The sequence below is a fragment of the Poromitra crassiceps genome, assembly GCF_964638095.1.
Source record: "Poromitra crassiceps genome assembly, chromosome: 1".
Classification (NCBI taxonomy): domain Eukaryota; kingdom Metazoa; phylum Chordata; class Actinopteri; order Beryciformes; family Melamphaidae; genus Poromitra; species Poromitra crassiceps.
Genome location: NC_139623.1, coordinates 106,484,822 through 106,500,676, shown reverse-complemented (window position 1 = coordinate 106,500,676; position 15,855 = coordinate 106,484,822). Strand labels below are relative to the sequence as shown.

At 43.2% G+C, this 15,855-nt stretch overlaps 1 protein-coding gene across 5 annotated transcripts in view; it reads right to left on the bottom strand.

Annotated features, from left to right (window-relative positions):
* klhl13 (kelch-like family member 13) overlaps positions 1–15,855 on the bottom strand; it is a gene marked incomplete at both ends in the record, with an annotated part of 80,963 nt that overhangs the window by 21,605 nt on the left and 43,503 nt on the right. For all 5 annotated transcript variants that reach the window (XM_083637696.1, XM_083637693.1, XM_083637694.1 and 2 more), the window contains 2 exons: positions 10,704–11,499; positions 14,463–14,659. In XM_083637696.1, the coding sequence (XP_083493822.1) occupies positions 10,704–11,499; positions 14,463–14,659 (993 nt within the window). The remainder of the gene's footprint in view (positions 1–10,703; positions 11,500–14,462; positions 14,660–15,855) is intronic.

The following is a 15,855-nucleotide window of genomic DNA, read 5'->3' as shown; positions in this document are numbered from 1 at the left end:
GTCCTACAGGTCCCTATTCACCTTATGTTCAGACCTAACAGTGGGCCAACTTCTTCCGGGGTCCACCTAACACTTCCGGTGGTCACGGCGCCAAAATACAAACAACGCCGAAGAAGAGAGTCAGTGCAGCGCTAGCAGTAAACAAAGAACGTAGCCTACTACACTACAAGCAAGCGGAGTATCCACTGTTAGCCGCCAGGTTAGATAACGTTATCGTCGACAATGCCGAGCAGCACGCCATGTTCCGTCAAAGGGTGCTACAATAATTCGATTAAGCGAAAACTGTTTTTAGAGCAAGAATGCGTTGAACATCGCCCGCAGCTGCGGTCTGAGTGCTGTGGAGCCGTTCATTTCAATTCAGCCGTTGAATCGTCTTTGCTTGACAATCCGCTGAAGCCCACGGTCATCCATGTTCTTTCCATGATATTCTAATTTTTGGGAAATTATCTGTATAGTTGTCAGAGTAGCAGCAACAGGATCGAGCTTGTCTTCATCTCCAAACCTTTTGTATATTGTGTAAATAACTACCGTTGTCCAAACCTGTATTAATTTCCATTTATTTGGTGAAACAAATAGTATTTCACTGCAAGCTTCAACTTATTTACTTGTCAATGTGAATATATTAATAATATATAATTGTGAATATGCACTCATGTTTCGGGAATTTTCAAGGCAGACGTGAAACGATGTAGACTAACTATGGCATAGCCTGTGATGTCACGTTGAAGGCTGGGTTTACCCATAGGTATCCTGGAATGAGTGAGGGGGGCTCCTTTTTCCAAGCTTTGTCTGGAGGGAGGTCCACAGTCAGAATTTTGAAAACCTATCTTAAACTGTCCACTCTGTCCAAACATGTATGTAATATATACTTTCATTTAACCAGGCCAGGAAGTGTAGATTAGGATATTGTTGTTTGTGCTGCATATTGTCCACCAATTAAATACATTGTGGATTTTCCCCCTCAGTCCTGCTGTCAGTGCTATTTTGTGTTGCATCACCTAGACAAGGAACATACCATACCATAATATCACAGATTTACAATAGGAAAGTTACTTTGTATTACGTCCAAGGGAAGGATCAATTTACATGGGCAGTCAGTTTTTTGGAGGGGTAAATGTGTTTACTTGTTATTCAAAAAAAGATATACATGTACAATGGACAAAGTTAATTAATGGTAACAGCATTCAACAATGAAATAACTTCGGCAACTCTCATACATACAAACATACAACTTGAACTAGAGCTGCACAATATATCGTTTCAGCATCGTCACCGCAATGTGCACATGCGCAATAGTCACATTGCAGGACATGCAATGTCAAAGAATAAGGCAAATTAACTTGAACACGTCAGGCTATAACTTTATTGCTGCTTGATACTTAGCACACTAGCATCCTGCCAATCAGTCTGGCTGCAGCTAAAAACACTTGCTACTACGTCACATCCATGCAGGTTACCCACTACCTTCTTAAAAGGGACAAGGCGTGATGAGCCAATCAAGTCATTTGGTGAAAATCGTGTATTTTTTCATATCGCAATATATATCGCAGAAACCAAATATATTGCAATGTCTGTTTTTCCCCAATATCGTGCAGCTTCCTAACTTGAACCAACTTTAACTTCACACTGCAACCTCAGACATCTGGTCACTCATGAAGATTAAATTACTTACTTGCTCAACTTATCACATTGAGTGCAATGTGATAAGTTGAGCACATAAAAAGAAGGGGGGGGGGGGTCAGTAATTTAATCTTCATGAGTGACCAGATCTCTGAGGTTGCAGTGTGAAGTTAAAGTTGGTTCAAGTTAAAGTGGCGAAATCGATACAGAAAAGGAAAAAATACTGAACACTCAAAAAGATGGGAGAGGGTGAATTAGAGAGCAGAATTAACAGTTTGGATCTAGCTTTCACAAAGCTGCATGTACCTGTCGCTCAATAACAAGCTGCCTGCCTGAAAATCATCCACAATACGAGGCAGCATATGTTTAAAATAGCAAGCCTTTAGCCTAGACACAATCGCAGCACAGAAATTGTCATCATATGTGACACTGATCAAGGCTTGCTGGGATGGGGTCCAGATGAGCAGCTTTGCTGCTCTCAGCCCTGTGCAGAACATGCCCAGCTGCACCTGCATGTAGTCAAGTCAAATTTATATAGCACCTTTCACACACAAAGGCAATCCAAGGTGCTCTACAAAAAATCATTGAAAGACAAGCAGCAATGCATAGCACACAAAGAGAAAAAAAAAATAATAAGAAAGAAATCAACAGCATATCAAAACACTTTCATAATTAAAATAGAACAATAAACCAAAACTGCTATCCGCTAGCAGTTTGCCTAGTCGGGGCTGGTACTAGCCTCTTCGCCTAGCAAGGAGGGTGATGTGGGTTTGAACATATGGTTTAAACATTATAAAACAAAAATAAAATAGAGTTCGGCTCTATATTAATACGTTTTCACTTTACAAGCAAAAAAAAAGGTGCGACGTGCGTGCGAGCGTCCTTCTCCTGTGACTCACAGCCATAGAGAGTTCCGCTCTATATCAAGAGAGTTCGGCTCTATATTAATACGTTTTCACGTTTTGTAATAGCCAGGTGGCCCGTGTGGTTGGAGTTGGAATTCCCCATCCACCATCTTTACATCTGAGGTCTTGCTGCTGAAGAGGTCTTCCAGAGACTCAAAATATTTTCCCAAGACTGGACACTTGATCTCTAACAGTTCCTCAGTGTTCAACACTCCGTCAGGACTTGCCGACAGCCATGGCTCTTCTACACTGACCACAGTGCCTCTGCCACTGACAGAGTAGCCACAGCCTTCCAGCCACTGGGAAGCTACCAGCTCACTCTCCTTCCCATATCGTGTAGCTGCATTCCCATGGAACCTGGGGTAGAGGTGCTCCTGCAGGAACTTCTCAGGAATGGCTCTGACTGGAACCCTCTTGGCTGAGCTAGCAGTGATGCGAATTTTGCGAGCATCATACCACATGTGTGAGGCACTCTGCTCTTTGGTGATGTGCTCCAGTGATGCAGACTTGGTCAGGTCAAGTGCAATGAAGGTACTGTAAAATAACAGACACTTCTGGCAGGTGGTGGGAACATCATGCTCACCATGTGGAAGGGAATCTGGCTGGGGTGGCTCTTCTCTTGGCTGAGCGTTGAAACATTTGTAGAGCAGGCTTCCTACAGGCAGCTTCAAGTGGCTCAGGCTCTCCCTAAACGTATCATGTGAATGAAATGCAGGGGTGGACAATGTGGCCTCACCTCTGGGTGCTGAAATTGGTCAGTGGCTCTGTGGTGTGCGTCCTTGGGCCCCGGCGCTAGCAAGCTAGCTAGCTTAAGGCAGAGGGACACGGTCAAGATACGCGGCCAGCCCGAAGAAGCTAGCAGATTAGCTTTGGGCAAGCAGCTCCTAATATCACAGAAAGCTGCCGTATCGCAGCATCAATAATCCCCGACGCAGGGCCCACCGTTGTCCGACGAGCTGGCCCTTTGTGGGGCAAAAAGCAGCCGAGCTGGCTTGAAGAGACTAGGCTAGCTTGGTCTCCCAGTTGGTAGGAATTATCCTGGAGGTGCCTAGCTATGCTAGCCCGCCACACCAAAACACCATCAGAGATTTCTCGGATCCTCCGGCTCTAAGTGGAGGGTTCCAGAATCACCGAGCTCTGTCCTTTCACAACCCGGAACGTTGCGATTTCGGCTCATCCAGAGGTTTCTCGGATCATCAGGCTCTTAATGGAGGGTTCCTGGGTAGCCGAGCTCTGTTCCACTCGGCGTGGGGGAAAGAAGCTAAGCTAGCTGACGTAGCTAGCTGGTATTGTCCAGAGTGAGCGTGTTTTTCCCCAGAGTGCAGATGGCAAAGTTAACGTAACCACTGAAGACACAGAAACATAAAACGTAAAACATAAAAACAAGATAAAACGATTAAAAGCCGTGTGCGATTGCTGCAGCACTAGAGCCCGGGTCGCCAGCACAAAATAATTGAAGATATCCCCGTAGGTTATTTGTGGCCATTTTCGCATGTCATCGTCCCAGTCGCTAATAGTTGACGGGTGCGGTACGCTATCTCCATCCGACTGCAGCAGTGTTGAAGACGTATGCGCCCATATATTGACCACGTTATCCATTTTAAAATGTACACAACGTTTACCGTTACTATTGCTGCTAATACTAACTACTGCCACTACTGCTAGCCGTAAGCTTCTTCTTCTTATTATTGCACTCCCTTCCTCACTCCGCCAAGCGGCGCTGCTGAATTAGATGATATTGGCGCTGCCGGCGTTTTTTTTTTTTTTTTTTGGCCGGAAGTCGTAGGACAGCCACAGTTCCGGGTCAAATGGGCGTGGCTACATAAGGTGAATAGAATCAAACACAGGTGTCCTACAGGTCCCTATAGAATGAAACACTGGTGTCCTACAGGTCCCTATAGAATCAAACACTGGTGTCCTACACGTCCCTATAGAATCAAACACTGGTGTCCTACACGTCCCTATACAATCAAACACTGGTGTCCTACACGTCCCTATAGAATCAAACACTGGTGTCCTACACGTCCCTATAGAATCAAACACTGGTGTCCTACACGTCCCTATAGAATCAAACACTGGTGTCCTACAGGTCCCTATAGAATCAAACACTGGTGTCCTACACGTCCCTATAGAATCAAACACTGGTGTCCTACACGTCCCTATAGAATCAAACACTGGTGTCCTACAGGTCCCTATAGAATCAAACACTGGTGTCCTACACGTCCCTATAGAATCAAACACTGGTGTCCTACAGGTCCCTATAGAATCAAACACTGGTGTCCTACAGGTCCCTATCAAACACTGGTGTCCTACAGGTCCCTATCAAACACTGGTGTCCTACAGGTCCCTATAGAATCAAACACTGGTGTCCTACAGGTCCCTATCAAACACTGGTGTCCTACAGGTCCCTATAGAATCAAACACTGGTGTCCTACACGTCCCTATAGAATCAAACACTGGTGTCCTACAGGTCCCACTCCCTATAGAATCAAACACTGGTGTCCTACAGGTCCCTATAGAATGAAACACTGGTGTCCTACACGTCCCTATAGAATCAAACACTGGTGTCCTACAGGTCCCTATAGAATCAAACACTGGTGTCCTACAGGTCCCTATAGAATGAAACACTGGTGTCCTACAGGTCCCTATAGAATCAAACACTGGTGTCCTACAGGTCCCTATAGAATCAAACACTGGTGTCCTACAGGTCCCTATAGAATCAAACACTGGTGTCCTACACGTCCCTATAGAATCAAACACTGGTGTCCTACAGGTCCCTATAGAATCAAACACTGGTGTCCTACAGGTCCCTATAGAATCAAACACTGGTGTCCTACAGGTCCCTATAGAATCAAACACTGGTGTCCTACAGGTCCCTATAGAATGAAACACTGGTGTCCTACAGGTCCCTATAGAATGAAACACTGGTGTCCTACACGTCCCTATAGAATCAAACACTGGTGTCCTACAGGTCCCTATAGAATCAAACACTGGTGTCCTACACGTCAGCCTAAGCACCTGGCTCCACCTTAAAAACTACAGTCAAAGTGACCTTCAACAGGGCACTTAATCCCCAGTTGCTCAGGTGCAACTACTCAGTGGAAGACTGGCTGTAGGGACTACAGAGCAGATAGAAGACTGGCTGTAGGGACTACAGAGCAGATCCAACATGAATGTGTTTAATTATATGATAGAAGACTGGTTGTAGGGACTACAGAGCAGATAGAAGACTGGTTGTAGGGACTACAGAGCAGATCCAACATATGAATGTGTTTAATTATATGATTGAAGACTGGTTGTAGGGACTACTGAGCAGATAGAAGACTGGTTGTAGGGACTACAGAGTAGATAGAAGACTGGTTGTAGGGACTACCGTACATTAAGTCAATCAGAAGATCAGCTTTTTATCATCTTAAAAATATAGCAAGAATTAGGGGCTACATGTCCAGACAGGATCTAGAAAATCTAGAAAAATTCATGCCTTCATCTATAGTAGGTTAGACTACTGCAATAGCCTTTTCTCTGGTCTCTCCAAAAAATAACTTAGGCAACTTCAGCTCATTCAGAATGCTGCTGCTAGAGTTCTAACGAAGACTAAGAAAGCTGATCATATCACTCCAGTTCTTAAGTCCTTACACTGGTTGCCAGTGTGTCATAGAATAGATTTTAAAATACTGTTATTAGTCTATAAATCACTTAATGGCCTAGGCCCAAAATACATAGCTGAATTGCTCCCACGCTACGAACCGTCTAGACCCCTCAGGTGAGCAGGGTCCAGCTTATTAACTGTCCCTAGGATCAAATCAAATCATGGGAAGGCCGCATTTACCCACTATGCTTCTGCTAGCTGGAACAAACTGCCTGAAGACCTCAGATCTAACCTTGCTTGCAAGATGGATAACCTCGCGAGATCAAAAGAGATTCTCTCGACGTAATCCATCTTGATATGCACAGGCAGACAGTTAAGATGATTGGCTTAGAAACCCGAACCATGGCTGGCTCGTCGAATCAGCGGCAGCCTTAGGCGGGCTTTCTGTGTGATGCTACTGAGAAGCGTCTGGGCAAGTAGTGGGTACATGGTCTTTTTAGTTCTTTTCACTCGTCAACATGGCTGCCGCCGCAGAAGCGAAAGCTAGCGAGGCTATCGTAGATGCAGCAATAACTTCAGTTATTTCTCAACTGGACAGCATTTCCAAAATATCAAAACGTTTCTTTTTTCCCCCCGATTTTTTTTATCCCATTTTTATCCCCCATTAGTGCTCACTTGATTTCTCAATCCTAGTTGCTACTCCATCCTCTGCCGATCTGGGGAGAGCCGAGACTGGCTCAATGCTTCCTCCGAGACATGGGCAGTCAGCCAGCCGCTTCTTTTCACCTGACAGAGGAAGCTTCACCGGTAGGACATAGCACGTGGGAGGTTCACGCTATTCCAACCAGTTCCCCTCCCTCTGAACAGGCGCCCTGAACGACCAGAGGAGGAACCACATTAGCAACCAGGATATTGCATGTTTTTGTGAAGGGGGTTCCTATATGAAGGAAACCCCCGGGAGGCACGGGGAGAACATGCAAACTCCACACAGAAAGGCCCTTTTGCCGACCCCACCCGGGCGGTGGGCACTCGAGGACATGCAGACGGGCACGCATTCCTTCAGCGTTCACCTCGTCCCAGGTGGGAATCGAACTCACAACCTTCGAGCTGTAGGGCGATAGTGCTTACCACTGCCCCACCGTACCTCCCATCAAAACGTTTATTAATCCAATCCAATTATAAATCGCTCATGCGTTAGTTTGTGGAAATTCCCGTGCAATAATCATAACTCTGGCCCCAGCCCACATCACTCTAGCCGGGGCACGTTAGCCTACATTAGCATGGCATAACCTTCGTTATTTCGAATCCCACATAGGTTACGCTAAAACCACCACCGCAAAGCGTGTACCTGTAGTTGGCCAGTCGGCAGGAAAGTATCGCAGGACTTCACGAGACTTGGTGACCGAGATCACGTTTGAGGTAATTTGATCCCTGTGAGAGTCCAGGAAATGGCCTGGGGCGAAATATCACTCTGGTGGATGTTGAGGGATCACATTATTACGATATGTGGCGAAAACGGGAATAAAAATAGCTATTTAGATGCAGGAAAGACAGGCTCACACTTGGCCCCAAATCAGCTCCATTTTACAACTGACTTGGACGCTATTGATCTCAAAACAACGCTAGGACGGCCAGAAACGCCACGGACATCGCTGGGTGAGTGGCCAAATCATAATTATTGCCAGGAGATGGGTCCAGGTTAAAAAAAAAACGAAATTCTCCTGCACTTTTTATACTCTTTTTTTAAGTTTTGTTGTGATGCTTTTAAATGTCCATTTTATTCTCTTTTATTCTTTTATTTTCCTGTCATCCATTTTATGTGAAGCACTTTGAATTGCCTCTGTGTATGAAATGTGCTATACAAATAAACTTGACTTGACTTGACTACAGAGCAGATAGAAGACTGGTTGTAGGGACTACAGAGCAGATAGAAGACTGGTTGTAGGGACTACAGAGCAGATAGAAGACTGGTTGTAGGACTACAGAGCAGATAGAAGACTGGTTGTAGGGACTACAGAGCAGATAGAAGACTGGTTGTAGGGACTACAGAGCAGATCCAACATATGAATGTGTTTAATTATATGATTGCAGCAGAATGTGAAAAGTGCAGGCATGCTTAGCAACAATCATTTGGATAAATATCTGGACAAGTGGTCAAATAAACTCTGAAAATTGATAATTGACCTGTGTGTGTGCAGAAAACCAGAAGACCGGTATAACATGTGTATGTTACCGATTTAACTGATCCTTGAATCATGAACTATCAGATTCACTACATCTACACTGGTTACATTCCTAATTAACATGTATTTCTCTGGGCTGGCGGCTGAGTTTTGAACCAGTTGTAGGCGTGACAGTTGTTTCTGATTGAGGCAAGAGTACAGTGAGTTACAATAGTCAAGTCTAGAGAAGATAAAAGCATATATGACCTTTTCCAAGTCGCTAAAGGACATAAAATATTTAATTTTGGAGATGGTTCTCAGTTGCAGAAAGCATGTTTGGACAACTTTCTTCACCTGTCGAATATAACCCCTAGGTTCCTAGCAGAATGTGTTGCGTAGGCAGCTAGGGAGCCTAGCTGGTGTTTGAGCTGCTCAGTTGTGCAGTGTGGACCAATTAGTAGTACTTCTGTTTTATTCTTATTAAGCTGAAGGTAGTTTTGGTGCATCCATTCTTTGATTTCGGACAGGCAATTGTGCAGATTGGTTAGGTTATTTTGGTCATTTGGAGTGATGGGTATATATATCTGCGTATCGTCCGCATAACAGTGTTAGGACACATTGTATTTTTGCATAACGTAACCTAATGGGAGCATATATAGAGAGAAGAGGATTGAGTCCAGAATTGAGCTTTGTGGCACCCCACAAGCGTTATGTGCAGAAGAAGATGAGGAGTTACCAAGCAGTACTGAGAATGTCCTATTTGAGAGATAGGATTTAAACCAGTTAATAACAGGGTTTGAGATGCCAACCCAGTCCCTCAGGCGATTTAGGAGAAGCTCATGGTCAATAGTGTTGAATGGCGCGCTGATGTCGAGAAGAATTGAAATCGAGCAGTGTCCTGCATCTGAGTTTAAATGAAGGTCATTTGTTACTTTAAATTAAGAAGAGCTGTCTCTGTGCTGTGCAAAGGATGAAAACCTGATTGGAATTTCTCTAAAATTTTATTTTCATTTAAGAAGCTACAATATCAATCTAATTTATAAAATACAATATAATCAATATATTATACAATATAAATCTAATTTGTGCAAAGGTTTACAGTAAATGCAAGCAATTGTTGTAGAGGAGATTTAGTTTCATGCTGCTAAGTTTGCAAGAGCCTCACGCAAATTAATTATTTAACCCTTTCAAGCTCCATCCTTCCCTCACTCACGCCCATGCAGTTCTTGATGTGCGTTAAGCTTCTATCTTTAGTCACAGACTGTGTGCAGCTTCCCCTCTGCATTAACAGGGTCATGCAGCTATTGTGCAACTTTTTCATTGTCCAAATTAATAAGCTTGAATAACTGTCAAATGATTGTTAATGGGTGTTACAGATACACTTTTCACAAAATTTCAACTTGTGTTTTTCCCATTGGTGCAATACAAATAGGGATTGCTTTGTTACAATTAGTAAAAGAAAGAATTCTAAGCTCCATAAAAGGTCTGACAATATGGTCAATTAGAATGATTTGTCTGGAAAAACTAATCCAAAAAGGTTTGTTTCCAAAGATATTTTTGTTACATATTTTAATGAATGAATTCAATAGCACTGAACCAGGCATAAATGAGAATCAAACCTGACTGTCCCATCACAAACACACCAAGTGGATCAGTTCAAATTGCTTCCTTCTCCTGCAAATATTTTGTTTGTTGTTAAGCTACATTAAAGGTATTGTTTTTATGATGTGGGCATGATGTGAAACCACACCCACGTGACGTGCGTACCCGGGGTAAACAAATAAAATACAGCAGCTGGACACATCGGGCAAAACAACAAAGATAAAGGCCATTGAATGAAAGCAGAAAGGAGCAGTGGTGTGGACAGGCAGTGAATGGGGCCATGCTCATCGGTCTAATTATAACCCAGAAGAGAGGACTGCTTGCATGGTGGCCGCTCTGTCCACTGCAGTTACAGAGCTGCATTTAAGTATTGGGCGGCACCGCTTTGTGGTCCACAGTTAGGGGTGTTTGGACTCCAGCTTGCTTATTTTGCATCAACTATGAGGCTACAGTGAGTTCAGTTGATATCAAGGTGGCGCGTTTTACCAAAACAATTCATTGTCTTTGAAATGATAAACACAGCCACATTACTGAGTAGGGATGCACTGATGCCACCATTTTTTAAACGCCCAAACTTCCAGTGACAAATCACATGTGACTATCCACTTATCCTCCTCTGCTGTTGTGTCGGCGTACTACGTGCCTCTCTGTACCTGCATCTAATTTAAATCATACAGAGATGATGCATGTGATATGTTGGGACAACAAATCACCGCTACACTATGTGTATGCTACAGTATGTGTATAGATGTTGTAAATAATCCAATGCTGATGGCTTCTATTGTTGCTTAGGGATAAAACAAACAAGCAGTGAAATCAACTCACCAAGCTCCCCAGCAGCATTCCTTCCACCGACAGCGTAGAGGTGTCCCTTGAGTGCACTAAGGTGGAAGAAGGTGCGTTTCTCATTCAGGCAGGCCACCTGCATCCACTTATTGTAGCGAGGGTCATACCGGAACACTGTGTCCACTGCTGTTTTGCCTTTGGTGTCATAATTGCTTTGGCCACCCACCACATAGAGGAAGTTGCCAATGACCGCGATGCCGTGTTGGTAGCGAGGTGCGTCCATGGGTGCCAGCGCCTTCCACTCGTGGGCTTTCTCATCAAACAGACGCAGCTCCTTACTCACGACTAGTTGCTGGCGCAGGACGCCCCCCAGGGTGACCAGGTGGGCGCTGTCCGAGCGGATGGCCGTCCGTTCTGACTGCATCACCGGCTGCATGTAGGGCATCATCTGATAGTTGCTGGCCTCCAGGAGAAGGTTGACGCAGGTGTTATCTGTGCGCATAAAGTCCACTGTCTGCACATGGTTGATGAGCTCCTGTGGGTTCATGAGGGGAAAGCGGATGTTCTTCATGAGCTTCGAGGCAAAGTCCATGCGGCCTTCTTCGTAGCGTAGCCAGCGGCAGGCAGCCTTGAACAGGTCCAGCTCACTACAGTGCTTCAAGCTGTTGCTGGACAGTACAAAAGCCAACCGGTCAAACGGCAGCTTGACAAACTCTCCTGTGCTCAGCAGTGAGGGGAAGTTCTTCAGGATGAAGTTGTTGACATATTTGTCCACCTCTGTGAGGTTGTATGTGTTGGCAATGCGCCCCACCTCTACACAGTTGTCAAGAGAAACCTGCGAGGAATAAGAAATGGGAAGTCTTAGGAATGCTGCACCTAAGACTGACAACAGAGCTTAGGACATAAATAAATGGATCCTCCACACTTTTATGCACATATTTTCCTTAGATTCCTAATTACAAATGATCCATGATTTAGCATTGAGGGGGGCTGTAATCGGAGGCAACTTAACATTTAAGGCCCAATTATACTCTACATTAAAGACGGAGACAGACAGAGCCTTCTGTTCGTACTCTGCGTTCATTTCGTGCGTTTTCTCTCAGTCCTCTGAAAGCTTACGGATACGCATGAAACGCAGCAAAACCACACACACACACATTTGACTCTCTACTGCCCACTGGTGAATGTATTGCTTAACATGATACCAACGTGAAAGACACATGGAAGTATGTGGGCAGTGAGGAGTACACCGTTTGAAACGGACACATCTATTTACGTATGAAAATGAGGTATAAATGAGCCAATAGTCTACACCAGTCGCATTGCATCAGCAGCACATCAGTAACACGTCAGCAACACGTGAGGCCTCTGTGTCTGCACTACTTCTATTTTAGGCATGTATTCAAAATGTGTGAAATCAAGAACATAGCCTCTAAATAAACAAGCAGAAGTTGAAATATATCATTGAACATTTTAGGCTGAGCCGTCCTGGTGTTAGCCATTAAAGTGTTGAACAGCAGTGGAGGAGAAGAGGGAGAGACATTTACACCTGGGTACCAACACCTGGCGGAAGATTGGGGTATTTTGTGGGGAGAGAATTTAGGAAAACTGTTTTCACTTTCCGCATTGAGTGTGTTTACATGCACACTAAAGCCATCATTATCTGACTTATGTTGTTACCAGATTATTCAAGTGTTCATGTAAACAGCATAGTGTGATATGCTTTCTCGGATAAAAGCTCTTATGAGAAATCTGATAAACACATCTAGCTTTTTGCCCAATAATCAGTTTTATTTTACAGTTAATCAGATTCCGTTAATTTGTTTTTGTTTTTGTAAAAAGCGGATGCAGTTAAACACAAACATTTTGCACTGGCGAAAGGTTGTTTTGGTTATTTGTGGTCTGGCTGGCAATAGTATCCTACCCAGCTGCAGATTCAGAGAAGTAGTAACATTGCTATAATCATAGGCGAAGTTTGTGTTGGTTCAGGGGGTGCACTGCACCCCCTAGTGGCCGTAGCCAAAATGCATGTAGGGATTTAAATATCCATTTAATTATAACACAGAAGTAATCTTTTATCGTAATGCCTTGCTCTAGATAAAGGGTAGAATAATTGTGTGACTGTGATTATTTTCAATGTTTATTATAAAACATAATATTATTCTTGTCTCATTTCCATTACCGTGGTATGGCAGCCGGATACAACCGCCTCGCCTGTGTGGGCATCTTGCATGTCCCATGACAGGCAATTACAACGCTGTACATTTAAACGTAGGCTACACTGCTCAGTGCTCAAGCACTCATAGCTCTCTCCTTTTAGCACTTTTTCTCACTTGTTTAGACTACACAATTTTCGGTTTTGCGGTTTGTTTGATTTGAGTTTGATTTCTAAGCTAAATGTCATCACTCATTGGGCATATTAGATGGGATATGAAAATGCACCTGCTGGTATCCTAATGATTAATTTTCCTGTACATTTTTTCTGCACCCCCAACCTTAAAGTTCAAACTTGGCCTATGGCTATAATACTACCCATAACAACAACTCTGGCAACACATAAGAGGAAAATCGGTGGCGTGTGCATGTGTGGTTTGTTTTCAAATCAAAGTGAAACTAAGTGTGGGCCGTGTGGGAGTTGTGACAAAGTGGGTGAGAACACCCCCTTTTTCCCATTATTCTCATACTGCTTTAACAATGCTTGTTAATTGTTTGTTTTAGCAATTGGTCCATAATTGATCTGTAACTTTCAGACACATAGTGTCGTGGGTTAGTTTGTGTTTTGCATTAGGATTGGTTACAGTTTACAGTACATTCCATCAACATTTCTAGTAAAACATTAACAAGTACTGATAAGTTTAGTTATCGTTTATTGGTTCAGTTCTGTGTGACATGTTAATTATTTCCTTTCTTTGTTACTTACCATGTTGAGGTCCAAAGACATAAGTAAGAAACACCCAACCACTTCCTGTATTTATAGACTGGGTGACATCGTCAGTGATGTCACCGGGTGAGACCAAGTATGAGGGGGGGGGGGGGGACAAAGATGTAAATTATGTTAAGTAAGATATTTATGTAGATTAGGGTCTGTTTATGTATACTGTATTGGGATCGGCAAGGGAACGATGATGCAGCCTCATCCATATCATCACTGTAAGCGACGCCATGTTGAAAACCAGACAGGAAGTTTTGAAAATAACAGGAAGTTTGAGTTTTACTACTGGGGAGAGAAATCCAACTAATTGACTGAATCATGTAAACAATCCCGCCCCCATTATTGCATCTAAAGTGTATACAAACGCATCAATCAGATTATTGCAATTACCTGATTATTCCAAGTTATCAGATTATTGTGTGTAAATGCACTGTTTTATTCTCATTCTGACAAGGCAGGCCTTTTTATCCCAAAATATTTGGTAAACTAATGGCAGCATGAGGCCATAGCAGACTGTTTGAGAAGGCTTAGTTAGGGAATTTAAAAACCTCAACATCCGGTTACGTCAGTCCATGTTACACAAACTAAACTGTTAGACAAAATGCATCAAACTACTGGTTTGAGTATTTTTATTTTTTAAGACGAAGATCTTGAGCGATGCGCATGATGGAGCTGAAGCCCAAGCTTGCAGTTTAATTCTGGTGTAGACTAGAGGTACGCTGCTGTGTATAATAGCCCTAGTTATACTGTATGTAGCGGTGCTGGCTGTTTCAGCTTCTAGTTGTACTGTATGTAGTGGTGGTGCTGGCTGTTTCAGCTTCTAGTTATACTGTATGTAGTGGTGCTGGCTGTTTCAGCTTCCTTACCCCAGATATTAAAAAGACCTTGCAGAAGTCCAGCACAGGGAGGATCTGGAGGAAGCTGGCTGCCTCGAGTGTGTCTTGCAGATTCTCCATGTTGAGCGAGAGCTTGGCTGTGTAGATGAAGTCAATGATCTTCTTCAGGCCTATTCGGTTAACACCGTGAAGCTTGATGCACATGAGATCCTGCTCTTTCATTCCACCTGCATAAGAGGAGAGTAGGGAAAAGAGAGAAATATGACTCACTCGTCATATTTTTGGTCGAAAGGTTTGAGAACAACCAGAGGTATCGCATCTATCTGATTTCTGAGTACCTTTGAGAATAAAGGCCTCATACGACCAAAAATAAAAAATATATATATATTCATTTATTTATAAGTAGCCTACGCCATTATGCTTAAATGTCAAAGAAAATGTATTCATCAGTGTCCCCAGACTAATTCTCAGAGAGGATTACAGGTCTCAGGAAAAAACCTTTAGTCAGCATCTGTGCATGGCGCAGTTTACTTGTAAGCTCTCCTTCACTTTAAGTACAATTCTCCCCTTAACTCCTTCAACAAGCATTCTCTTCTGCTCTGATACCAGGAGCTTCTCCATCATATACTGCAAATGCCAAGCCTCAAACCCAACTTCCAACTTCTTGGAGGTGGTCTAGTCTAGTGACCAGTGACTAGTACCCATTGTATACTGTGTGTTTTAAGCAGAGTCCTTCACTGATCAGAGCCCTAATGGCATTAAATAAAGATCTATATTTAAATACAGGGTTTACTTTTACATTTAAAGGAGAAAAACAGCTTTTTGGCCAATAGTCAAGCATTGTGTGACAAGAACAGCTGTTTAACTTTAACTTAAAGTGTGAAGGACAAGGAAGGAAGTTTCACACATGTAGCCACAATGCAAAACAATATATTCTAATAATTTACCAAAGGTTCAACATTGACAGCCTTCTTCAGGGTATTGAGGGACATACCAGCTCAACAGAAAATATATAGGGAAGGGAATAGGACACAGTTGTGTTCTATCATGGGGAGGAGTGTCCTCAATCACACTTAAATACTATGGGAGGAGCAAATACCTGGTTCACATGCCTTTTAAAACTCCCATTAGTAAGTTTAGGTTATACACTGCATCAAAAGACATCTCCATATAAATGTAAAAAAAAAAGGCTAAACAACTAGAAGGGCACAAAAGGCCTACATTAGATATAGAGTAGGTCAGGGGTTCCCAAACTTAAGAATGCCATGGACCACTTTGAAATCTGAAAAATGTTGTGGGGCCCACCCAACCCTTTAATTACAACTCTGATCAACACACAACACTAAGATGATGTATTTCCCTATATGTTTTTTTATATTATATATTTTTTTCATTAACAGAGCATGTGATAGGCATAAGGGAA